Consider the following 25,250-nt stretch of genomic DNA (forward strand, 5'->3'; position numbering starts at 1 on the left):
CTCAAAAATGTTGAGATTGAACTCAGAAGTTTTCTAGGGTTGGCAAACCATTAAAGTTTCTGAATTTGAGAAGTCAAACATTGGCTACAACAAATTCCGTAATGTTCAGGTTAAAATTTCTCTGATTGAAAAGTCAAATATTTGCAAGAACATTTTTCAGATTAATCTCATAAATATTCTAGAAACAAACCAGAAATTCCTGATTTTGAAAAGTTGAGAATTTGCTAGAAAAACTGAGAAATTTTAAGATTAAGCTCTGAAATTTTGTACAGTAAAGAAATTTATGTGTTTCAAATATCAAAAAAATTAAATTTTTGAAAATTTTCAGAATTTTAATTAACTTCTGAAACTCCACCAAATTTCCACCTTTTGTCTAGAAAATTTCTGACATGAATATCAAAATGGCTGATTTTTTTTCTACCAAATTTTCAACTCTTCAAGCTCAGAAATTACCATCGTTTTTTCCTGAAAATTTTGACATTTTTCTCAGAATTCTGACTTTAATCTTTCATGATCAAAATTAATTTTAATTTCTTTAAAAAAAGCAATAATTCATAGAAAAAGTTATTATTCTTTTTTTATTGGTCTCCCATAAATAATCATCACTTCTCTTGGAATAAAAATGCTCCTAAAGCAATGCGATGAAGCAGAACCCGGGTCGGTTCTGGTGTGTTCAGGTGCAGGCGCAGCAGAACCGGTTTGTTTTGCCGATGGCCCGTGTTGTGTGTAGAGAACCTAAGCTCCTGACAGTAACAACAACAGCTGTAGGATTGTTGGACCGTCACGGGAGCGTGCGTCAGGAACCAGAACAAATCCCGGCCCGCGAAGTGACGGCCACCATGTTTTTGTACGGAGGCTTCGGTGCGCTTCCCACATTCCTGGCGTGGATTAGCAGCATTAGGCCGGGCTGAAGGCAGCATCCATTTATTCAAACAGATCCGTCCCAGAGGTCGCTGGAATGTGCGCTGAGCTCCTTGTAAAGGTGTGAGGCAGCGCAGCTGTGAGGGAAACTCAGCAAATACCAGACAGACTGAGAGACACGGAGCGACAGAGTCCAGAGGAGAGTCCAGATTTATGAGGCCGGCGGCCGACATCCAGATTATCAACCTCTCTTTGTTTCTCAGGGAGTTTAAACACCTGAACGAGCGCTGAGCTAGAAGATTTGAGACTCTTTACTCCAAACGTTCTAGAATGTGTTTTATTGGGATTTGATGGAACATCTCAGCTCATATTTGTGAAGGAAGATGAAATATCGCTTTCAAAATGTTTTACTGATGATAATTCCTATAATGTGGCTCTCCTTCACTCTCTTGGCCCGCCCATGAAAGACAAGAATGGATCAAATTTATTTTTTTATTCTACATTTTTTATTTTTTTTATTTAAAAAAAAATCTAATCTGTTTTCAATCATAATTATCAATCAACCAAGTTCCTTTAAATAACACATTAATTACACATCACAATAATTATGAAAGATAAGTTAAAATTATAAAATAAAATTTTTAAAAAGACTTCAGTCCAATAGATGTGCACTATTGAAGATTTAATTTTTTGTCATTAACCTTATTTTTTAAATATTTTTGAAAACACTTTTTCTTTGTACCTGCTTGATGCTGCTGTTATAACTAAGTTATAACAGCAGTTATAACCCCACTATGGGACAATAAAGGATATTTCTGTTTTATTCTGTCTAAAGTAACTTATTGAATGTCATTTCATTTTTCTGATTGGCTGATTGTCAAATTCATGAAGCAGCTTTGTACCTCAAGTTATCATAACAAGCGCTAAGTGGAAAAGTTTCTGTCAAGAAAAAACCCCAGCAAAGGCCCAGCATGCATTGCACAGGTGTAAAAATGATGACCTCCATAAGTGAGGAATATAACAGAGATTATTGAAGTAACTATGATGCAGACGTTTTCCATCTGAGCTGAGTGAAATGGAGCTGTTTCCCCCCAAAAAAACTTTCAAAGATTTCAGCCTCCGTGTATAAATGCACACCACACTTTTCAGATTGTTTTAGTAAAAAAATTGAATCAGTAATTTTCCCTCTACATTGTGTTGGTCATCACAAAACCCAAATAAAAAATATAAAAAGAGTGGGACAAAATATGGAAAAGTTTAAGGAGGCGGGGTTTAGCGCTGTCAATCAACCTCGTGTAGTTGATGCTTAACAAATGGATTAACAACTCAACATTACAAGAAACCAGACTGCGTATTCACAACAAGCTATACTAGCTGCAGTATAGTAAAGTGCGTAGAGGCGATGTGGAGAAAGGATGAGAAGCCAAACAGTTTGTGATTGACAGCGCTAAGACCCGCCTCCGGGCTCTGATTGAAAAACTCGATTTTTCACAGATAATCTCACACCAAACTGACATGACATAGACTGTTTCAACAAATAAGAAAATATTAATATTATACTGCAATATTAAAGTATTATAGACTTAAAGCAAGCTCCTCTTTTGCTGAAAAGCTACTTGTAAGTTAGATTTGTCTTATTTCCCTTGTGTTATGATATTTGCAGTAGAAAGTAGATGGAAATACTTGGTAAGATTTTGTGTTTTTGCAGTATTCTCCTGCAGTGGCGTGTACCTGCAGGCCTCTGGAGGACAGGTTTCCCACAGACATGGCCAGTGTCAGGAAGCCGAGGAGGACCACACCTGTCTCCCCAAACTGCTCCCATGACCACACCCTCATCCTGCACAGAGGAAAGGAAAAAACATCATCATCTCTATACGGATCTGCATGTTTGTCTCCAGCAGAACCGAAACATTCAGAACATGCATGCAGGGGTTGTTATCAGCATTCGGGCCGCAGACCTCCATGTGTTTCTGGATAAAAACGGCAAAGCGATGATTGCTTGACACAGACCGAGGGGTCTGGAGGGAAGCATCGCCACCGCTAATGAGTTCCTGCGGCAGCTACATGAGCTGCGGATGAAAGCTTTCAGTCGAGACATGTGGGTGGTTTTTTCAACTCCAATTTGAGGCTTCTCAGCTTCCAAAACCACACAAGAGTCTCGGCTGCTTCAAGCACAGAGAACACATTAAGAGCCTTAATATTTCCTCTCTGACTGCAGCGATATCGCTTTCTGAAACACAACTGTAGCGGTTTGAGTAGCTAGCATAAAGCTAAGCCAACATTTCCAAGCAGACAGTAGACTTACTGGGATTATCCTGGAACGGTTTAACTTTAGATATAGATATACAATCAATCGACTTACTACTAATTGTTGATTAATGGTTAATTAGATTTAAATGAGTTCCAATCGATTTTCTATTAACGTCCAGTTGGACAGCCTATTATTGTTGTAGTTTGGCCGCCATCCAGCAGAGGGCGCCGCTGGTCATTCTTAAACCTAGCCAGGAGTAAAGATGGCGGTCAAAACAGAACCGGGAAAGGGAAAGGTCAGAGCTGAGTCCGGTTTGAGATGCGAAATGCACTTTATGCGCTTTTGTTTCGATACATAAACACTCGACAAGCTCTTTACGTTTCACCTCAATGGCGCTTCATTCAGCCGAGCTGCAAAACGGAGCAGAGATAACTTCTAAAGCAATTATTACAGATTTTCCATGAAGGTGAGGAAAATGTTAGAGAAGCGAAGGAGCTAAAACGAGAAATAATGTTAGGTGATAGAAAAAGACATGACGCTAATAAGCAAGGTTGATTTTGAAGACTATCTTAACTTATATAGTATGAACATCTCTGCTTATGGGGAATGAATTGTTTCACATTTTATTCTTCACATATTTATTTTTCTATCCAACAACTGAAGAGGTTCCTTTCTTTTTATATATTATAAATTTGCCTAAGTTTAATAATGTGAGAAAACCACAGTTTTCTGTTTATTCGGTCAGTATAACGGTGCAGTATGTAACTTTTATTGAAAAACAATGTTTTATTTACATATTTGTTAAAACTGTCACCATGTTGTGACAGTATAATATGTGACATATAATCTATGAAAAGATAGGGGAGAAGCGATATCATATCAAAGATAGGGGAGTGAGCAGCGCCACATGGAGTGGTAATTGACAGCGCTAAGACCTTCCTTCTGCCTTTGTTTGTTTCTAGATAGCACTGGAAGAAAAGTATCTCTTATACCATAAACTGATATGTAAAACACTACATACGTGATGCAGCTTTTATACAGTTATTTTTAACACAAAATAATGTTAAAAATTAATGATGTTTTTTTTATCTGCATATTATGGAAAATGAAGTTCTTTGAAAGATGATCAGCCCACTTGATGCAAGAGAAAACTCAGATTTTTTAAAAAAAGACGATCGATCAACTCATTAATCGATAACTTGCCTCCCTTTAATTCATGTGAATATTCAGAATTACCTGCATAACACGAAGCTTCGATCTAAACTCAATGCGTCTGAATACAAGCCAATTCCAAGCAGCCACATCACAAAGTAACATCTGTTTTCTGGGCCGTGCAGACCGGCTGGCGGTCCGCGCAGACGGCTGCTGGCAGGTGGAGCGTGACGCAGATGGGCTGCCGAGAGGCCACAGGTGGTGCAGATGGGTGAGCTGGACTTTAAAAAGCCAAACACGCCCTAAAGCGCTGGAAGGAGGAAGGGAAGTTTCCCTTCTCTGCTACACAGGTAGGCCTTTGTTTAGCTCCACAGACCATAAGGAAATGTACATGTCTGTATGTAAAGGCTGGCAGGAACAGACACAGACTCAGGAAAAGGAGGCTTCTCTAAGGAGTTTCCTGAAAGTCAAGGATTCAGTGAAGTCTCAAAGACTTAAGAGGAAATGTCACTGAAAAAATTCAATTAATCCGTTTTTTGAGTTATTATCTGGTTAAAAAACTTTTGTATTTTACATAATATTAGGTGAAGTTTAGTTCTATAGTACATTTCAGCGACAAGGCAGTTGGAGTGTGTTACATGATAATAACGTCATACAGTCATCAATTAAGAAAGGAGCGATAAACATTACATTTAGTTAAATATCAAAATCATCCAGCAATTAGTCATCAGAAATGTTCCAGTTACTGAGCATCAAACTCTAACCAGCTGCGTTTCCATCTTGGTTTTAAAGGATCTCAGTGTTTCAGCTGGTTTACAGTTTACTGGAAGTTTGTGGTGCATAGAAGCTGAATGCTGGACTGAAATGATTTGCGTTGGTCTATCAGTCCACTCTTCTTTGACTTTTGTGGATTTTACATTGTCCTTCACCTTCTGAATCTGACTTGTTGACCTTTGACCTGTACCGAATGCAGCTCAGCCACCGCCTCCACGTTCGTCTCAACATTTCTAGTCACAGTTTCTACCACAGTCACGTTTCGCTGCAGAAGGAAAAAGCGATCACTAATGAACTTCTTGTTGATGTTCTGAGAACATCTCCTGAACTTTCGCAGGTTAATTGTCGGCCATTATCTCTGCCGTTAATTATCTGCCATTGTTGTTTCTCCTTTGGGTATTTTCGCTCAAACTGTTCCCTATAAATTTCTCTCCTGAATGTTTTAATTTGGGTTTTAACTGTATGAAGAATGTGCTTCCAGCCTCCCTGCATGAGCATGTTTGATCCAAACTGAAGAGGCTCGTCAGAGGAGGACGCTGATTACCAGCACAGGCTCATTGATCCCTGAACCCCCAGTTTTAGAACAAGTCTAAATAAAATAAGCAAGCAGCTGGTCTCACCCTCTGCAGTCTGGCTTTCTCTGCGTTAAATATTGGTGGCAGGTGTCTTGAAGCAGCCGCAGAAACACCTGGACTTCATTATCCAACCAGACGCAGCTGGAGCGCGGCCAGCTGCCAGACACACACTCATGGAGGAGACGGACGCTTTGTCCGACACGGATACACGTGCACACACACTCAGCCAGTGGCATGACTCAGCGCCGGCACACACTGCGGCTCTGTGCACGCTGGAGCTCACACACAGGTATCCCAAACACACACAGGCACGTCTTACTCCACCTCTGCTGTTTACAGACACACACATTAGTAACGATGGAGCGGATTCTGACTTTGAGCTCAGCGTTTTGCGTTTGCGTACAAACTTTATTGGGGAAATTTGGCCAAAATGCTAAATTTCCAGCAAATGTTCTCCGTGTACAGCGTCCCCCGCTGAGGGAAGCACCTTCATCATCGTTCTGCATGTTCTCACCCTGCAGGCCTCAGCAGGAGCAAAACCTCCAACTGGATTAAAAACGACCGTCATCCTCAGGAGGATGGTGTGAACCAGCCGGCCAAGAAACCACAGCTGAAAAGTTTTCTCTTTCTGCAGATGAAATATTTTATCTCTGAAGTCAGGTTGAAGTTATTCTATTTAAAACTTTTATTTGAAAACTTGTTTTACTTTGAACGCCATTTGCCAAAAGTCGTTTCCCATAGAGACCAAAAAACAGAAACAATAGAAAGAAACATAAAATATTATTGTTAAATCATAGAAAATGAGTAATTACTTAATAATAAATGAGCACAGGCACTTTCACAGACAGACACTAGGTGGTGCTAGAGTGCCTGCTCTTTTCCTCTGGACAAAGTGCCCTTCTGAAATCACTTTTTTATTTATGTTTTTTTCTACAGTGTGTGGCCCTTGATAGTCTTTATAAGTCTTTACTGCCATTTTTTCATGACTAGACCTTTGAACTTTCCCTCAGTTCATTCATTCACTCATTCATCATGTCATTATGTACTGCACACTGTAAAAATGGATTTCTGCACTATTTAAGCTGAATTGAATTAAGAATTTTAATCTTGATCCTTCATTTCTGGGATTTATTAACTTATTAAAGCTAAACTTCTTCAGGATTATTCAACTCATCCGAGATATTCCATTTTGAGCTATCCTACTATGTATTATTTATATTTATATTTTACTTGTTTTAGAAATTTTGTTTAGTTAAAATTAGTTGGCCAAATCCCTTCCTGTGGCCAGGTTGGCGTTGCATTTTGGGACGCAGGTTTTTTTCATAGAGCATAAAGTTCGACGCTTTAGACGTCTTTTCATAATCAGTCTGTATTTGACCTGAGTTAGTTTCCAGAAACACCAATGATGTGATTTCACACCATCTGCTTCCTGTGTACATCTGGTTCTGCCGGCCCGGACCAACTGACCCATAAACTGACCAAATGTTCCAGTTCTTGTTTGCTTTGGGTTTTCTCTGCGTGAAAAGAAACCAAAACTCTTGGACTCATTCAGACCAAAGTAACCAAGCTGCAGGATGAATGTTTCTGTCTGTCCTCAGTTCTGCTGGAAGTCTCCTCCTGTTGAAAGGAAATAATTCCTCTCCACCGTCGCCACATGCTTGCTCAGGAGCAGGAGGTGCAGGAAAGTCCAGATTCAATGTATCTGATTGGTCTTCCTTAGATAACCTTCCAGCAGTTGGTATCTTAGACAACTGGAGTTAAACCAAGGTTTTCAAAACCTGAGAGACCTCACACAACGACGATAAAAAATAAAATTAAAGACAACAAGCCACACACAAACACATTTCTCTCACTAAAGCTTAGATGTTGGGTCAGAAATCTAATAAAACCAATGGTGGTAGTTTCAGGAATAATAGAGAAAACGAAACAAATCTCTGATGTCCATCACACTTTCCGTTGTTTTGTCTTCAGTATTTTAGGTTCTTCGTCACCTTGCTTTCTGATTGGCTACACGTTGCCTTTAACAGGCTGTGTTCTCCTAAATATGCCCCGATTTTAGATCGAAGCAGTCCCAACGTCTTTCCAAGCGGAGCAGAAAGGCAGGAATAACTTCTAAGTTTACTTTCAGAGCCATCCAGATACTCAGAGCGTTCCTAAGATTGGAAGGGAAAAATCCGGATAAAACTGTTTCCGTGTGAACTAGACATTATGTTAGTCATGTTGTGTTTAATTGCTTTACCTGAATTTGGAGCAAATTAAACAGAATTATATATATTTTTGTACTTTTGTGCTTCAGATTGCTTTGAGATGAAGTTTGTTTCTCGGTTGGTTGTACAAGCTGAACTGAACAATAAAACATAATGATTGTTTTCCTTCAGTAAAGAGGACCATCTGTCCTCAGTGTAGCAAAGCGCTCTTTAGTTTCTACAACGTTAGGATGAAAGATATGATCACGTAGAGCTGGGACTGAGCTGCTACAGGAAACCAGTCCCAGGTTTCTCCTTGCAGGTTGCAGTCGGCCTGCAGCCGTCCAGACAGAGTCTTCCTCTCTCCTTCTTCACTCTGCTGTCGTTTCCCAGCAGCCAAGCAGGGCAGACAAAAAAAAGAAGACAAAAGTAAACACAGTTCCCTCGTCTTCCCTGCTCCCGAACTCTCCCCCCACCCTGATGGACCCCTGGGGCCCCTCGCCTCTCCGTCTTGTTTTTGTAGTCGTGGAAACCTTAGCAGACAGACGGACAGCAGAGGTCTGTCCCCCAGGACGCCGGACTGGAGCTGATCACGCTTCCCAACACCTGTTATACGAATATCGTCTTTTAAATGAAGATGTTTTACAGGAAGACCTGAAATAATCCAACAGTTTAAGGTTTAATTAAATGTATAAATCATGAGCAGAATGTATTTAACTGGGGTGGAACATAAAGCTTTGAGCGTTTTATTCATCCATCCAGGATTAATGTTCTGATTCAAGATTTCCAATCTTCAAATAGGTTTTCTGTTTCTGAGGTTTTCAGGGTTATTTACATCCACATCTTTTATTGCTCTAACAAACAGACAAGTCCTGTAAGTCACAGTGATGCTCAGACGGCCAACAGGCATTTGAAAGAAGAGAAGTCTAAGTGAACAATCACCAGGAGTTGTTCTCTCTGCTTTCCATCCTTCTATTTATGTTCCTGAGATTGGTTCAGAGAGGCAGCAGGAGGGAGACCCATCATCCCTTTCCACAGTGAAAGGATGACTAACTCAGTCAAAAGACATCTCATCTTCTGAGTCTGCCTAAAAGTCTCTACTAACTGGTGCATCCTTTTAAAACCTTCAACAAATGAGATGCTCAAACAACTTCAACTGACTCCTACTGATGGTAGACTCAGTTCAACTGGGAACCAAAACTGCAATATTTCTGACATTTTCAGCTTCTTTTTCTCACTGCACTGTGTCAAGTGAACTAAACCCTTTGAGCAGCATGTTCCCCTCCTCACCTGTGGGGGCGCTGTACCAATAACCACTGAAGGAAACAACACAAAACTTCTGAAGACACTGAGCGCAACTTCGATTTTTTATGAAATTTCATCTAAACTGGAGTGACGTCAGATTTTAGCAGTTGGACAATTTCTCGTTTGTCTTTGGCTAAAGACCTCAAGACATTTCTCCCGCTAGCAATAGATTCAAACAATAGATTTTGTTTTGGTTGTTTGGGTCTTCCTAGATTTAGATTGGTCTCCAGTCCACTTGGTGTTCACATACGTATTCGAGCCGCACCAGAGTTCACTACAACCAAACTGAGACTGAGGTTTTAGGCGGACCAGAGTTTGATTACGTATTCTCACCTTCCCAGATGAACCAGACTGTCTAGGCAAGCAAACTAGATGTGGATTAGCGTGGTGTGAATGCAACCTGAGAAATTATGTTGCTCTGAGTCAAAAGACAAACTCCTCATCAGCAGAAGATGCCGTCGTCTCTGTGGTGACGTCTGCATTCTCCTTACACTCCTTCACATACTAATGGTGGTGAAATTGGGTGAAAGGTGACTCTTGTTTTTATGATGACTTAAGAAGGATTCCTATGGAAGAACAATCTGAGAATCCTGACAGAAAGTTCTTTCTACTCTACAGCTGCGTGCACACAGACTTGGCGTCAGATGTTCTCACCAGCCTAACACCTTTCTGTTATCTTGCGGGATGAAGGACATGGGGTTCACCTGCAGGTCTACGACCAACTTGCTGTGCCAACCTGAACCACTACCGCCTGAGAAGTGCATTAAAGTACTTTTAATGATTTGTAGCAAATCATTAAAAGTATTTTACGACCTGTAAATTCAGATACAGGTCGTAAAGACAAAGGCAGTGATCAGAAAACCTGCTGTTCACACATCCTGATCTCAGATGAATTCAGATAATTCCTGACTTTGAGTCATCGTGAAGAAAACCATCAAATGAAACGCAGTAAAGGAAGCACCAGAGACATTGTTGAACTTTGATATCTTATCATGGCTGCTGCTTGAATCTTTCTGGGTCATTTCACTCACTTCATCCCAGCTGTGTGTTGGGTAACATCAACAGCAAGTATCAACCAGGATGGATCAATTCTCATCTATGTTTCTGTCTTAAAAATAGGATTCCCAATTGGCTGTAGGAGAAAAGGTTGAGGTAAACGTCACCTGTGGATCTTTGGCGATACCCAATCCAGGAACTTAGAGAGCTACAGGAAGCAGCCACTGAGCGTTGGAAAGGCGACCGCTGCATTCTGATCATTTCTTAGCGACGAAAAGCCGAATGACACGTTGGTAATTAGACAAACCCCAGCATCGGTCAGGCGCTGGGAGGCAAGAGGCTGGTTGTGGGTGGCTGCTTGTCGAGAAACGGACTCATTCCGCGGTCTCGTCTCACAGGAATGATGACTGAGAAAGGGATCGGATCAGAGACGGGAGGAAGGAGCCGGAGGGAGGAAGGCTCTTTGTGAAGTTCTTCAGAGCCAGGATTTCCAGGAACGCAGCTATGTTCAGCTCCTCTGGATTTGAAAAGAAGAGCTGGAGGGTTTCAATGCAGAGACTTGAGAAGGCAGCGTAATTGATCTAATAAAATTATAGATCACACACATTTACTGTGATTAAGTTGCAGATTAAACTCTGTACTCAGAAATATTTACTGCAGCTTCTCTCCACAAAACCTTTACTGCTTGGATCAGGAACAAAAGAGTCGGTTCAGATGTTGTTGCTCTGATCCGTGTTGACTTGACTTCCTCACATGATTAATGGCTTTAATTTACAATACATGGCTAAAGAACTTATCAGATGGTCTGCATTAAAACTGCATAACACATCAAAGCGCTTTGTAACGTGTGCAGAGCTCAAATCTATTTCTATTATACTGTGAATTCTCAGCTTTTTCTTTCTTCACTTATACTACCCAGCTAAAGAGTGAACAATATGACATTATGACTAACTTAGGAGAGTTTACCTAATACTTTGATTGGGAATTTAGTTTGTTTGCCCAGAAAGTCTGGTTTGTTTGTGGAGGTGTGAATGTGTAATCAAACTCTGATGCGGACCAAAGAAGTGAACTCTAGTCCGCCTACAAACCTCAATCTTGGTTTGGTTTAGGTGATCTCTGCTGAGGTTTGAATGCAGATGTGAACACCAAGCGGACTAGAAACCACTCCAAAAGCAGGAAGTGGACTACAGAGTAGGGCATCCATCCATCCATCCATTTTCTGTTCAGCCTTGTCCCTAATGGGGTTGGGAGGGTTGCTGGTTCCTCTCCAGCTGCGTTCCGGGTGAGAGGTGGGGTCACCCTGGACAGGTTGCCAGTCTGTCGCAGGGCATGCTGGGTAAATACAACTAAAACAGACTAGCATGTCTAGCTCCAGTGGGAGAAATGGTTAAGTTGGAGGAGAAATCCTCCAATTGTTAAAATATAATGCCACTCCATTTTAGTTTACATTTTGTGAAGAAGGAAGTTGTGATCATTGTCTTCTTCAGAGGTTTTTGTGTCGTTTCCCTCAGTGGTTCTTGATGCAGTTTCCCCACATACGAGGAGATGAACAGGTTGCTCAAACTTTGGATTGTTTGACAGTGCAGTGTGAAAGCAAACCGCAGCAGCTGAAATGTACCAAATGCTGCCATTTTGGTCTCTAATTAAACCAAGTCTCCGTTAACACCAGCAACATGTTTTTCTCTAAACAGCATGAGCCCATTTTTTGAAAGCAAACATTTTCTGGATCAAGCAGAAAACACTTGGTTGAAAAAGTTCAGTGTAGGATTTCTATCCCTTCAACTCCCCAGACAAGCCGTTCTGGACCCACAGTGAGCCTCTACCTCACCAGTTTACACTCACATCTCCCAACAGCTGACAAGTTTCCAGTCAGACTTCGGGCCTCTCCAGGAATACACATGCACGCATGCCTGCACAGGAACACACACTCCTCTGAGAGCGAGTCAGCATTATTTTGTGCATTTGTTTTGGTCTGGTGCAAAACACAATTCCCATTGGCTCTAGTGTGCCTCATAAACACACAAACACACACGTAGAGCAGAGGGGAAACCACAACTGCACATGCAGGCGTCCAAAGAGCCACCACAGAAATCACACAAACTGCACAGCAGCAACACACTCAGAGGAGTTCCCAAATATTTACTCACCTCGCCTGCAGCAGTCCGAGGGCGTCTTGGTGTGTGCTGAAGATGCCACTCAGCGTCAGTGAGTGTGATCTAACGTGTGTGTGTGCCTGAATGTGCTTCAGCCTGCCGGCGACAGCAGTGTTGAGTTGTGATGAGAGCTGCTGTCAATGTGGAGTGAGGAGGGATAGAAAGAGGGATGAAGAAAGGGAGGGAGGTAAGGTGTGCTTTCCCTGCATCCCTCTTCTTCCTCCTCCTCCTCCTCCTCTGTCTGGGCTGGAGGAGGAGGAGGTGGGAGGACCAGAGGAGTCTGGCTGACTGCTCTGCTTTCTGACTGATTTTGTTTTTAGTAATCAGTTCATTAGTCTCAACTTCACATCTTCTTACTTGAGTCCTTAAGGTACTTTGACTGCAGCTCTGAATCAACTTTCTACCTGACACTACTTAGCACTGCTACATTGGTCCATAGCAACCAGAAAGTTTTGGTTAAAACTTTGCTACAGGCCAATTACTATTTAAGTGTTGCTTAAAAGACATCTTGCAACCACATGACCTCACGTCAACTGTTTGGTTTTGGATGAAGGATGAGGGATCCCTAACCCAGGAGAACAATCACTCGATCAGCACTAACGCCCTGATGGACTCTGACTCAGTGATCGATCACCTCTTCCTCTTCCTCTTCCTCTTCCTCTGCTCCTCCTTCCTTGGATTGTAAGAGTCTTTCACCCCTTCCTTCATCTTCAGTGTCACTGCAAACATCTACCAAAGCAGACATTGATTAGATCCATCACATTCTGGTTGATTGGTACCTTGCAAAGCCTAAAGTAACATGTTTTGCTCCATGTTTGCTCATTTTTAGTGCTTTTTTCTGACCACATTAGGTTCCTTTGTATTTTAAGGAAACAATTATATGGTTCAAACCTCTGGGACAACATCTCTCATGTTCTGAGGTTAGTTGGAAACATAAAGTCTGAATGGGCCATGTCCAGGACGTCTTTGGTACCCGCATTGACAGCAACCAGAGGACCCACTGGTGGTTGCCAGTGATGAAACCCTTCAAGTTGCACTTTGGCTTTAGGGCTTGACCTTAAGCAGACAGGAACCAGGCAGCCAGAAGGTCTGCAGCTTCTTCGGTTGCAGAAACAAACGCTCCGGAAAGGAAGGAATTTGAGGAGGTTGTTGAAAAAGACTTCTTGTTGACCTAAAGGAAAGCAGGACTTTCCCCGGCTGTGTTTGGTTTGATACTGACCAGGACTGATGATATTGTTGGTAAGAGCACTTTGCAGATCTGCTCAGTCTGGTCACCATGTTCTTTGTGGAGTCTGAGCTATAAGGTGGTTCCGTCATGATGGCAGAGTCTTGATCATTTGAACCCTCAGGGAGTCAGAAGTGGATCAGTTAATTCATAATGGCTCAGAAGGTGAGAGTTCAACTTTTAACTGATTGGTTCTCCCAATCTGTCCGTCTCACTTGTGTCCTTGGGCAAGACAGTTAACCTGCTTTCCCTGCTGGTTGTGGTCAGACCTTATCCATGTTATCCATGAGGTTAAAAAGTGGGATTCAATTGGAGAAGCATCCTCACTTTGGCACAATGGACCCAATGCCATGGTGAAACCGTTTGCAGGTTTCCAGGGGCAGCATGGACCTTTACCTGCTTGTGTCTCCCTCCTGTTTGTGTTGTTCCTGGACAAGATGCCAAGGCGTGGTCATGGAGAGGAGGGTCTCCGTTTTGGGAATTTTGGGGGTTTTGTCTACTTTTTGTAGCAGATGTGGTCCTAACAGAAAGGATTAGTCCGATTTAATGTCAGACAGCAAGAAAGAAAAAGTTTTTGTCTCAGTTTCTAACCGGAGCAACTAGGTCCAATTTTTAGATCTTAGTAAAGTTCAAGAAATCTGTCATTTCTTTAAATGTTTTGGTTTGTGGGATTGTTCCCAGAACTTTCCCTGATTCAGCAGCAGGTTCATAGCCTCTTTGTAAACCTAAATGCATCTCTGTGTCTGTTTCTTTCTTTTAATTTCCTGCGGTGATTTGTTTGTTTCTTTTCTGTTCATCTGAACTGGCTCATGGATCTCCTTCTTTCTGGACACCAGGAACCGTCAGGTGAGCCCAGAAGATCCAGGTGAAGGATGTGAAGCAGAGACGTCTGAGGACCACCGTGTCTTTCTAATCCTGTCTTCCTGTCCTTTTTTCCCCTGTCTGTCTCAGTTCTTCATGTTTTATTATGATTTCAGCTCGTCTCCTGTATCTTTCCCTCTGCTGTTATTCCTCGCCACTCCCTCTTCCTCTCTACCTCGCTCAGTCGCTCCTCTGTTGGTACAGCTGTCTTTTCACTGTGCTGAACTTCTTCTGTGTCATTCCATGTTTCATGGTCTTACTTTCAGGTCTGAGAACTTACCTCCTGTGACCAGAGCGTCCTCTCAATCGTCTGTTTGCTTCCTGGTCAGATCGACTTCTTCTCTACTTCATTAACCAGTTAGAATACACCACAGTTTATTTATCCAACATTACAGGTCATAGTTGGTTCAGATTCAGTTATTTAGAAAACAATTATAAGTTGACGAATGGATGGAGGGACATGTGGACGGAGACCTTTTATGGACACTTTCCAGTCCACAAAAACCCTCTAGGATTTTTACAAGATGAAGTTTGGCTGACATTGCAAGCAGGCAAAAATAAACACTTCAAAATAAAATAAAAGGCAAACATGTTTAGCAACTTCTCTGCAGCCAAACAGCTTGAATAATAACTATAATAAAAAACAGGCAACATTCAAGCACCGCTGTTGGACCTGACGTGTGCTGCTGAGGTCCTGTTCTTTAGCGTTAGCTCCCTGCTGATGGAGGCAGTTCACACCGTCTGCCAGACCAGAGCAATACGGTCCCACCAGTAATTCAAGCGCGCCACCTTGATGTGAGAGTTTAATAAAGGCTGCTGAGTGAATGTAAGAAACACTCCCACGGGTGTGTGTGTGTGTGTGTGTGTGTGTGTTTTGGAGCGTGCCCATTAGCAGCATGCAAAGTGTTGGGAGTCATTAGGGTTAGAGCCTGCAGACAAAGAGCAATTTAAAGTGTCATAAACGGAACCGCAGTGAGAAATGTTCAGAGGAAGAAAAGTGGCCTTGCTCAGTTATTGGATGTTAGATAAAACACAGTTAAAAGAAAAATAATGTAGATGTTTAAGATGAATTATTGGACTAAATGACCTCTACTTCTCATTTCTTAAAAATCATTTAGTAGCATCCACAGCTTGAAACTCTGAAGGAACGGTGGTATTTGGATCCACGTCAGGGGTGGCAATTATTTTTATAAACTCTGCATTCTGCATCACTTTTTCCTCTTTGACGCTAGCTGACATATTTAAGGGCAAAAAACTTCTTGAAGGGCTGTTAACACATTTGCTGAGCCAAATTAAGGCACTGATGACATTAGGAAAGCAGTGGCCTTCAAAATAAAAGTTGTAGCATTGAATTCAATGAAACTTTATGGGATTTCTACTTTTACAACAAACCATTAGTCAAAAAACGTGACATGAAAAGGAAAAAACATACAAGATACACTGGAGCTTAAGTTGCATTTATTTGGAAATTGTTCAGTGTTGATGTGATCTGGTGACACATCGTGCTTTCAAAAAACACAGAAACGGTCAATGTTGACTCCGAAGTCTACTGGCAATTTCTGATGAGCAGATATCTGTGCTCTGAACCAGCCGGGTCAGGTATGGTGAAGTGCGCAGCGGAGACGCATGCGGTGTATCTGGGGTGATAGAGAAGCAGTAACACCTGCACAGTCATTCATATTCGCCTCCTTGGCGACTTCCAGGGCTTTCCTCATGGCTGCAGAGGGGAATGTTTAACCCTTGGTTCATGTCTCGAGTAATATTGAACACATTAGTCATAAAATAGGTCATGAAGTTGCTCCTATAAGTCATTTCTCTGGCTAGTGCTAGGCTAGCATGTTTGTTTTGATTATATTTACCCAGAATGCCTTGCGCTGTAGTCTGCTTCCTGATTTTCGTTTGGCGTTCATATATACACTACAGAACTGTAGGCGGCCCAGTTTGTTTTCAGTCATACCTCCCCAAACCAACTGGACTTTCTAGACAAACGGACTGGATTTGGATGAAAGCGATTAAACAGGCCTGCAATAATAATTCCTACAATAATTAGGAAAAAGTTGGCCTTTTATATTATTCAGTTGGAAAAAATATCAGTCAAAGAAGATGTGAAGTGTTGATATTTATTGAAAATCCAAACACAGGGACATAAGATGGTTAAAATGGCAGAATAAACAGAAGGAAGAGGATTCAGGGAAAAGTAGAATAAATAAAACCAGTAAAACCAACTACAAATAAAATACAGGAGTTAATTCAAAACACCAAGCTGAAAGGAATGTTTTGTTTTATTTAGTTCAGAGTCTGGCAGAGTTGCCAACAGGTTTGTTTGCGTCGTATTTGCAGCTGATTCCCGGCAGATGGTGTGGTTTAGCCTCCCCGTCCTCTGCCTGCTCTGGTTGATAAAACTCCCTGGGAATCAGAGGCATGTGGTGCGAGTGCTCTGTGATACTGCACCCTTTGTGCTGCTGCCTCGAGCCTTTGAGCAGGTGCAACAGCTGAGAGGGGAGCAGCAGAGCCAACTGCTGCCACGCCGTCTTCAGACATCCTTCAGAGTCAAATCAGGTTCCTCTGGGAGGCAAACCCAGATTAGCCTGATGATTAGCTTGATGTGCTACATGGGGTTTGTTTACATTCACACAGTTTGACCATCATAGGGCTGAACTGGTTTTGGTCCAGTTGGGTTAAAAGTGGATGTCCAGTATATGATGGTTGACGGTTCAGCTGTTTCAGTCAAAGTAGCCTTACAGCTTCATGTTAGCTTGTATTAGCTGGTGAGAGGATGCTCAGATATTTTCTCATATAGAACCCTGAATCCAGAAGTTGTTTAATTTGACATATATATAGAAAAATATCTGGTAGACGTGCAGAACATAAAGGCTGAATTTCTTCATTAGATTTTTCATTAAACCTGATTCAGTAATAATAGACATTCACTCTGCTAATGCTAAGTGCTATACCACCATGGTAATTAGCAGAAGCTATTGCTAACACACTAATCTGTTTGTAGTTGGAAATTCCAACTTTCCAGTCGTAAAAATCAGCTGGAACGCCGCCAAGCTGTCTTTACGTTTCAATATGGCCGCTCTGCATCAACAGCAGCAAGCCACGGTGGAAACCTGCTTATTTATAAGTCACACTTATAAGAGTGCATCTACAGTCAGTGTTGCTCTAAACTGGACAAATGAAAAGTTGTGTTTGTTTAGCTCTGCTGTTAGCGAACAATCAGAACTTTAAGTGAAAGTTTAACAAACATCCAAATAAATTAGCACTTTGGAATTTATTCTGAAAATTTCATTTAGGAGAAGCCAAGTATGTTTTCAAAACTAGACCGCTAAACTTATCGGCGCATTAGCTGAAGTGTGTCTGTTTTTTGTTTTCTGGTCTGACAGCAGCTTCTGTCCTAAAACTGGGAAACATTTAAACCAACTCCACGACTCGGTTTTTCTTACTGTTTCCATATCTTCTGCAGTTTGTGACTCACTGTGGCGCTACTTTAACACGTTTAAAAGTAAATATTTGATCAGTTTATCCATTATTAATCGATCTAGTTATGTTATCCTAATAATGAACAGAAATGTTTTTATTTATCTGAATCAAGTTTTTGCAAAAGCAAATGCTGCAATAAATTATAAAACAGATCAAAACGAGACAAAAAATAAAAATCAACCAAAACCAAAACCTTTCTGGTCTTGATGTTTGTGCGACAGGTTTCTCCTCCCCAGCTGGAGCAGCGGAGGATTTCAGCAGAGCTCCCAGCTGGTTGCTGCACTTAAATGGGCGTAACTCAGCAGGATTCCAGCTCAACACTTATAAACCCCGTAATGAAGACATACAGCCTCGTGACCAGCAACCGCACAGCGAAGCCGGCTATAAAATCTTCTCCCCGACAGGAAGTGACAAATAAAACTACAGATTCCCTCCAAGCAGCAGAAAGCTGGACTCACTCTGCATTTCTTACTCTCCTCTCCCGTCCACACAAATCATCAGACTGGCCTCAGAGCTGTGCTGGAGAATGGCACTGAAGGTTCGACTGCAGAGAAACGTTTTTTAAATTCAATGAATTAACAGTTTCTCCTTCTAATCCAAGAAGGCTGAGGCTCATTGGAAAAGGTTTAATGGCTAAAAATCCTCTTAAATGTCCTGAAGAGTCTCAGAATGGCTTCATAGAAACCAAAATATCACCAAACTTATTCCTGCTCAGTGGTAATTAATTGCTCCTGAAGTGGGTGTTTGATACACCAGTGGGGCTCCATAAACTGGTGTCTGTGTCCCAGTCGTGAACACAGAGGAGAAGAAAGGAGACGCCGTCCATCTATACATGTCCATGGTTTTTATAAACATATTGTGAGTCTGTCTTGAGACAGTTTTCCACTTCTGCAACAATTTTTGGGTTTTGCTTTGGTGTCAGAAGAAACGCAGCTTATAAATAAATCATGTGGTTTGAATTCAGGCAGTCGGCTTTTTGATCGAGTCGAAAGGGAGACGGAGCAGCTCTGAGCTTCCTACTTCTGTAAATAATCAGTTCAATTTGTGCTACTTTGTGGTAAATGGAAACACAGCTGACGTCGACCTCAACGTGGAAGAAATTATCCACAGAAGGTTTAATGATAAAGTCAGGAGCAGTTGGAGCAGGAAGAGAAGAATCCAACATGAGTCGTTCTAACAGAAACAGATGCTTCACCTCAACCTGCAGCCGTTCACAGAAACAGTCGGCCATGTTGGTCCTCGCCCTGCGTCAAGTTGCTGGTATGCAGACAGCTGGTCACCAATAACACGGCCCCAGAGCCCACGTGGCCCCAGAGCCCACACGGCCCCGTCATCTGAGGGACGTTTAAACTTTAAATGGCCTCGGTGGACAGCTGTCTGCTGTCGACAGAGAGGAGAGGAGCAGGTCAGAAATGTTCTGCTGTGAAAGCTTCACCGCCTCAGTCTGATCAGCCATGGGCGCCTTCATCGCCAAGATGCTGCTCCCCACCGCCAGCAGCCTGGTGTTCCTGCCGGCCGCCAGCGTGGCGGCCAAGAGGGGCTTCCACACCGAGGCCATGGTCTACTTCTTCACCATGTTCTTCACCGCGGTGAGAATCCAAATCTTTTCACTTGCCTGCAGCGTAAAGGACGGCCAGTAAATCCCACCGTCTGTCTGTCATTCATTACTGCTAACATTAAGCTTAGTTTATCAAAAGTTTATCAGCTTGTATCAAAAACGTTTGTTTCCATAATCTGGAACAAACTTCCAGAAAACTGCAAAACAGCTGAAACCCTGAGTTCCTTTAAATCAGGACCAAAAACTCACCTGTTCATTCCTGTTCTTGAGCCATAATTATTGGAACATTGATCAACATATTTGATGTGTCTGGATGATTTAGATGAGTTAGCAACAAAATATAATGTTTGTGACTCTGTTGGTGACTTTTACTGCTTTTTATTTTTATGTTAAATTTGATTTGATTGGTTCAAAAAATACATACATTTAAATAATGTTACTTTAATTTCTTATGTATTAACCAAATACTTACTAATTAAATGACTATTATTAAAAATCAGTTAATAGTTATTATTATTATTATTAAATTAGCAGTTAAATACTTTAAAATGTTACTGAAATAAACAAAGTAAATCAACAATCAAAATAGTAAAACATCAAAAATGTAAAAGGAAAAATCTAAAATCACAATGAAATATAAAAGTTATTATTGATGTAATATTAATCTGATAAAGGGTTCATTTTAAAATTCCTGTTATTGTGTATTTGAGCTATTTTGGTAATTATAGTTGTTAATTTCTCATTGGCAATCATTGTTTAAATTATTTTTAAATTGTTTTTGCATTTTAAAATATTTTGTTTAGAAGTTTTAATGTAAAAAAATTGACTTAATTTTTGCAATGAATCACTGAATGAAAATTTGATGTTGCTGTAACTTTAATATGAAGGGCCTTGGATTGGTCCAGTGGTTTACCATGTGACTCTGTGACTCTGCAGATTTATCATGCGTGCGACGGTCCAGGCCTCTCCATCCTCTGTTTTATGAGATACGACATCCTGGAGTACTTCAGCGTTTACGGCACGGCGCTCTCCATGTGGGTCACGCTCGTAGGTAAAACCATATTTATGCTGCTTGGAACGACGGACAGCGCCTCACTCAGGTTCAAAACCTCCTGGCCTGCTGCAGTTGCTGCAACATTTGCTGCGTCTTTGATTTCTGAACACTCGGGCGTTCTCACTGCTCTGAAGCAAACGATTTGCTCCGCCTGCGTCTCACTGAGCCTCTGCAGCAAATGATGTGCCAAATGTCAAAGGTCTGAGTCCTCTGATTGGTCCCTGGGTCTTTCGCTTGTATCAAATATGTCCCTAAAAATATCTTTAAAATGTGCAACATTGTGCTGGCTGGGGCTCCAATCAGAATTAATCTGGAATTAAATGACATTAAATCCCAGCTTCTGATTGATTCACTGCAAAAACACAAAATCTTGCAAAGTATTTTGTAGTTTAACTTCTAGTGCAAATATCTCAGTACACTGGAAATAAGATGAAAGTAAATTTAAGATGCAGGAGCTTGTTTTACGTCAATAATTCCATAATATTGATATTAAAAATACTTATTCCATTGGCTGGTTATTTTACTTATTGAAATAATCTACCAATGGAACCAGAACTTTTTCACAAATATTGATTTAAAACAAGCTCCTATTTCTTGCTGAATAGTTACTTTTAAAGTTACTTTTGAATATTTAAGTGTACTAGAAACTAGACCAAAAATATTTGGTCTTATATTTCTGCAGTGTTCATTTAGATTTGCTCTTAATTTCACCTTATTGATCCTGAATGTTAACCCAACTGGTGTGACTGGGTGTAGCGTCCAGCCACTGGTGTGACTGGGTGTAGCGTCCAGCCACTGGTGTGACTGGGTGTAGCGTCCAGTAAAGACCTGCCTCCGTCTCCGTCTCGTCTCTCCAGCTCTGGGAGACTTTGACGAGCCGCAGCGCTCCACCATATCCATGTTTGGCGTGCTGACCATCGCCGTGAGGATCTACCAGGACCGCTGGGGCTACGGGATCTACTCTGGACCAATCGGATCAGCCGTCTTCATCATCACCATCAAATGGGTGAGTGATCCGGGCCACCATTTGTAAAGATAACAGCTAAAAATTAACAGAAATAATTTGGGTTATTTAGATTGTCATTAGAGGAAAACAATTTTCACCATGTTACTTATGTATTTATAAATGTCACTTTAGTGTGAATATATTAATAACATGATAACTGATAAAAATATTTAGTTTGAAGCTGAATGTTTAGTTGGAAGATAAATATATAATATATTTAATTTAACCTGCTGACTAAAAATCCTCTTAAATGTCCTGAAGAGTCTCAGAATGGCTTCATAGAAATATTGAAATATTTAATTTCAAACTAACTGTTTCCAGTTTGTTCATGGAAGCCGAACAAACTGAAGGGGAAGGGCTTGTGCAGGGGGCGTGGCCACCGGGCGAGGCGTGGCCGTATAACGGGTCCGTAAAAGGGGCGTGGTCATAAGACAAGACGTGACCTCACAGGGGGCGTGGCCACAATAGCTAAATATTTAACTCCCTAACTAAATATTTATTTGGTAAACCAAACAATTAGTTGAAACCGTGACATTTATAAAGAATGAATATTATAATTACAATATGCTTTTGAAAAGTTAACTTCTACTTTATTCTCTAAATAACTCAAATAATTGTATTAATTTCTGACTGTGTAACGACTGAAGAAACTCTCCTGATTTTCTGAGTTCTTCCTTTCCAGCTTTCGCTCCATGATCTGCATTTGAAGAAGCTTTTATTTTGATAGTGCTGCTTCCAGTCGGCCGGGTTTGTTATTGTCTGGTTGATGTTGTTCTGCTGTTCCAGCTGCAGAAGATGAAGCAGCTGAGAGCCGTCTACCCGGAGAAGAGCGTTTACACGCAGCAGGTCGGTCCAGGCTGCTGCTTCGGCGCCCTCGCTCTGATGCTGCGCTTCTACTTTGAGGTGCCTCATCGTGAAAACAAAGCCCAGCCCAGAAGATAAATGTCTGCCGCTCATCTGCGAGTCGATTGTTTGGGTTTTAATTACAGTCTGGCTGTCTTGTTTTGGCCTGCAGGACTGGGACTACGCCTACGTCCACAGCTTCTACCATCTGTCTCTGGCCGTGTCCTTCGTGCTGCTGCTGCCCAAGAAGAACCGCTACGCCGGGACGGGAGAAAACGCTGCAAAGATCACCTGCTTGACGCTCTGCTGCTGTGTATGTCACATTCACAACTATACTCAGAGCCTGCACAAGTATTCACACCCCAGGAAGCTGTTCACATGTTGGCAGGTTGCAAAAACTAAACAACACAAAGAAACACACAAAAAAAACATTGCAAAAGGAAAATTCTGCAACCACAGGAAATGGTAGCAAAAAGAAAAGAAAATATAAAACATGGCTGACGCTAACACGCTAATCATAAACATTACGCCACCATGGTAACACATAGCTCTGATGTGACATCACACTTCCAGGAACTTTGTGGCTGACAGCCATCTTGGTAGGTATCTGTAAATAATTGTCATGGCAGTTGCTATGGAATTGCTATGACAACAATAAACAAGCCACAAGCTTAGCACTAGCTCTTGTCTTGTTCCTATCTAACTTATAAACAACATAACACATTGAAACTATTACTGTATCATAATTTCTGAGAACTTTACCCACCTGTGTGTGATACTAAAGATAAATATCAGTGACATTTACTGTAAAACTTACTGCCGAACTAGCAAAACTAGATTAGCTAATGTAGCTTTTACTTGCTAGCTAAGACAGACATGTAGCCTACATGTTTGTTACTGCATATACTTACTCTACCAGTCGCCAGAAGCTCGTTTTGGCGACTGGTCCTTTACCAATCTGTTGAAATCTGTTCATGGTAGCAGTGGTGAACGATGTCAGTCAGAGGCAGCTTGTCCACATCGTCTGACAGGTTTTCATTCTCCGTCTCATACCAGTCGATTTCAACAGCAGCCATTTTGTTAATATATACTTTTTATATTTTATGGTCTGGAAGCCATGGCTCATCTATGCTTTGTGCTGCGTTGCCTACCAAGATGGCGCGGATCACTTCCAGAACAGAGTTTGAGCATAAGTTAATGCTAAGTGCTAACGGCTAATGATCCATTTCATTTGAAGTCGGAACTCAGAAACTCCAAATTCCTGGTCAGAAAATCAAAAGGAATCATGTTTCAAAATGGCCGCTCCTGCATCAACAGTAAAAGTGATGAAATCGCAGCGACATTCAGTTTGAGGTTGAAGCATTTTAATGTGTAATGGGTGTGAATACTTTAGTAGTTTCTGTGTTTCTTTATCTCTGCTCTGTTTGCTCTCCAGACAATGTCGCCGGGTTCTTCCAAAGAAAAGACGAACAAACCACAGAAGAAGAAGTCGTCTCGGTCGGTGTGGCGACTCCCCACGGAGAAGCTGTGGCCCCGAGGGTCCGGCACCCCCACCCTGCCGGTCTGCGCCCCCCCGCCCTCTCCCCCGGTCAAAGGGACGAGCGTCAGCAAGCTGAAGGAGCTGAACGGCTGGAAGTGAAGCCGCAGTCAGCCGGACGGGCCGGCGGCGCTGGACCGGCACCAAGCGGCTGTCAGGACTCAGGAAACCGGCCCGCATCAGGATTTTCCTTCCTACCCAGAAACTGCGACCTGGCTGGTTTTCTGTTTAAGCAGCCATCTGAGGAATCCGCCAGCGACTGGAAGCCAGATGATAAACAAACAAAAGTGACCCGATGTAAAACTCTGAGGTGAATTAGACGTCAGATCAGAACCCGGGTCGCGCGAGACAGACGGCCGAGACGAGCCTGTAAAACTGACAGCGTGATTTATGAGATGATCAGACCAGCAGATGGTTTATCTCTCCAAAATGGATAAATTGTGTTTAGAGATGTTCCTCTGGGGGAAACGGCGGTCTGCTCGCCTCTTCCTTCTCCTTTCCATCCCTCCTAGAGAGGAAGCACGCGGCTTCTGAGAGTTATTAGACTGTAAAGCACAGCGAGGCGTTTCATCGTCCTGCAGGTGCCAGAGACGTCATGAGGACATCAGTCTGTCTCTGGCGTCTTAATGTCTTCTGGAGGAGCAGGTGGACTCCTGCTGTCATCTGTCTCTGCTTGGCTACGAAAAATATGACAGAAAATTACTACAATAAAGTCAAAAAATTACAAAAAATAAAGTCAGAAAATCACAAAATATGCTCTTAATACTACAGATTTACTCTTTACAAATGTATTCTCGTTATACTACAACTTCATTCTTGCAATATTATGAATTTATTCTTGTATTATTACTTTATTTTTCTTATTGTGGCCCTAACACTCGGTCCTACGTCTCTCCTTGTGATGAGGTATTTATTTCATTTTGTTCTGATGTTTGTGTATTTTTTTTTAATAAACTGATATTTTACCGAAGTGTAGCAGCTTTTAACGTCTCTGTTTCTCTGAGAAATGCTCCGACGCCGCATACTTCAGTCCACAGACTCTAATCTAATTGAACAGGAACATACCGGGTTTCAGTGGGAGCTGAGCGCGCCGCACGTCACCTGTCCTGAACCCGACCCAAAGTCTACAAACCCGTCCGGCTTATCTCAGACCAAACAGTCTGCGTCCGCGGCGAGAGCGCCCCCCGCCCGGCCCCGTCAGGGAATGCGTTGACCGGGGGCCAAACCGCCGGCTCCGCGCCCTCAGAGAGGTGTTTGTGTCTGGGCCCTGACAGGACGGTAAGGCGAGCCTTTTATTGCCCCGCTCGGTGTGAAAAGCGGCTCCTTTACGGCCGCCGTCTGCCCACACGCAGCCAGGACTGGGACCAAACTGGGAGGACTGGACACCTTCTGCAAGGCTGCAGCTGCTTCCTGTATGCTGGAGTGGTGGG

The 25,250-nt window shown here is 42.0% G+C and overlaps 2 protein-coding genes across 2 annotated transcripts in view; one reads left to right on the forward strand and one right to left on the reverse strand.

Annotated features, from left to right (window-relative positions):
- Positions 1 to 12,315, reverse strand: part of adamtsl2 (ADAMTS-like 2) — a 27,334-nt gene extending 15,019 nt beyond the window's left edge. The window contains 2 exon segments of the mRNA XM_044112144.1: positions 2,593 to 2,698; positions 12,248 to 12,315. Of these exon segments, the coding sequence (XP_043968079.1) occupies positions 2,593 to 2,697 (105 nt within the window). The 5' untranslated portion in view covers position 2,698; positions 12,248 to 12,315.
- mymk (myomaker, myoblast fusion factor) lies at positions 3,402 to 24,796 on the forward strand. The gene is made up of 8 exons (XM_044112145.1): positions 3,402 to 3,578; positions 4,450 to 4,614; positions 18,044 to 19,411; positions 20,317 to 20,431; positions 21,292 to 21,440; positions 22,227 to 22,343; positions 22,456 to 22,596; positions 23,719 to 24,796. Exons 3-8 carry the CDS (start codon positions 19,277 to 19,279, stop codon positions 23,920 to 23,922), a joined length of 861 nt encoding a protein of 286 aa, XP_043968080.1. The 5' UTR covers positions 3,402 to 3,578; positions 4,450 to 4,614; positions 18,044 to 19,276; the 3' UTR covers positions 23,923 to 24,796.
- Positions 24,797 to 25,250: the final 454 nt, after the last annotated feature.

This window comes from Gambusia affinis, linkage group LG03 (assembly GCF_019740435.1).
Source record: "Gambusia affinis linkage group LG03, SWU_Gaff_1.0, whole genome shotgun sequence".
In the NCBI taxonomy this organism is placed as follows: Eukaryota; Metazoa; Chordata; class Actinopteri; order Cyprinodontiformes; family Poeciliidae; genus Gambusia; species Gambusia affinis.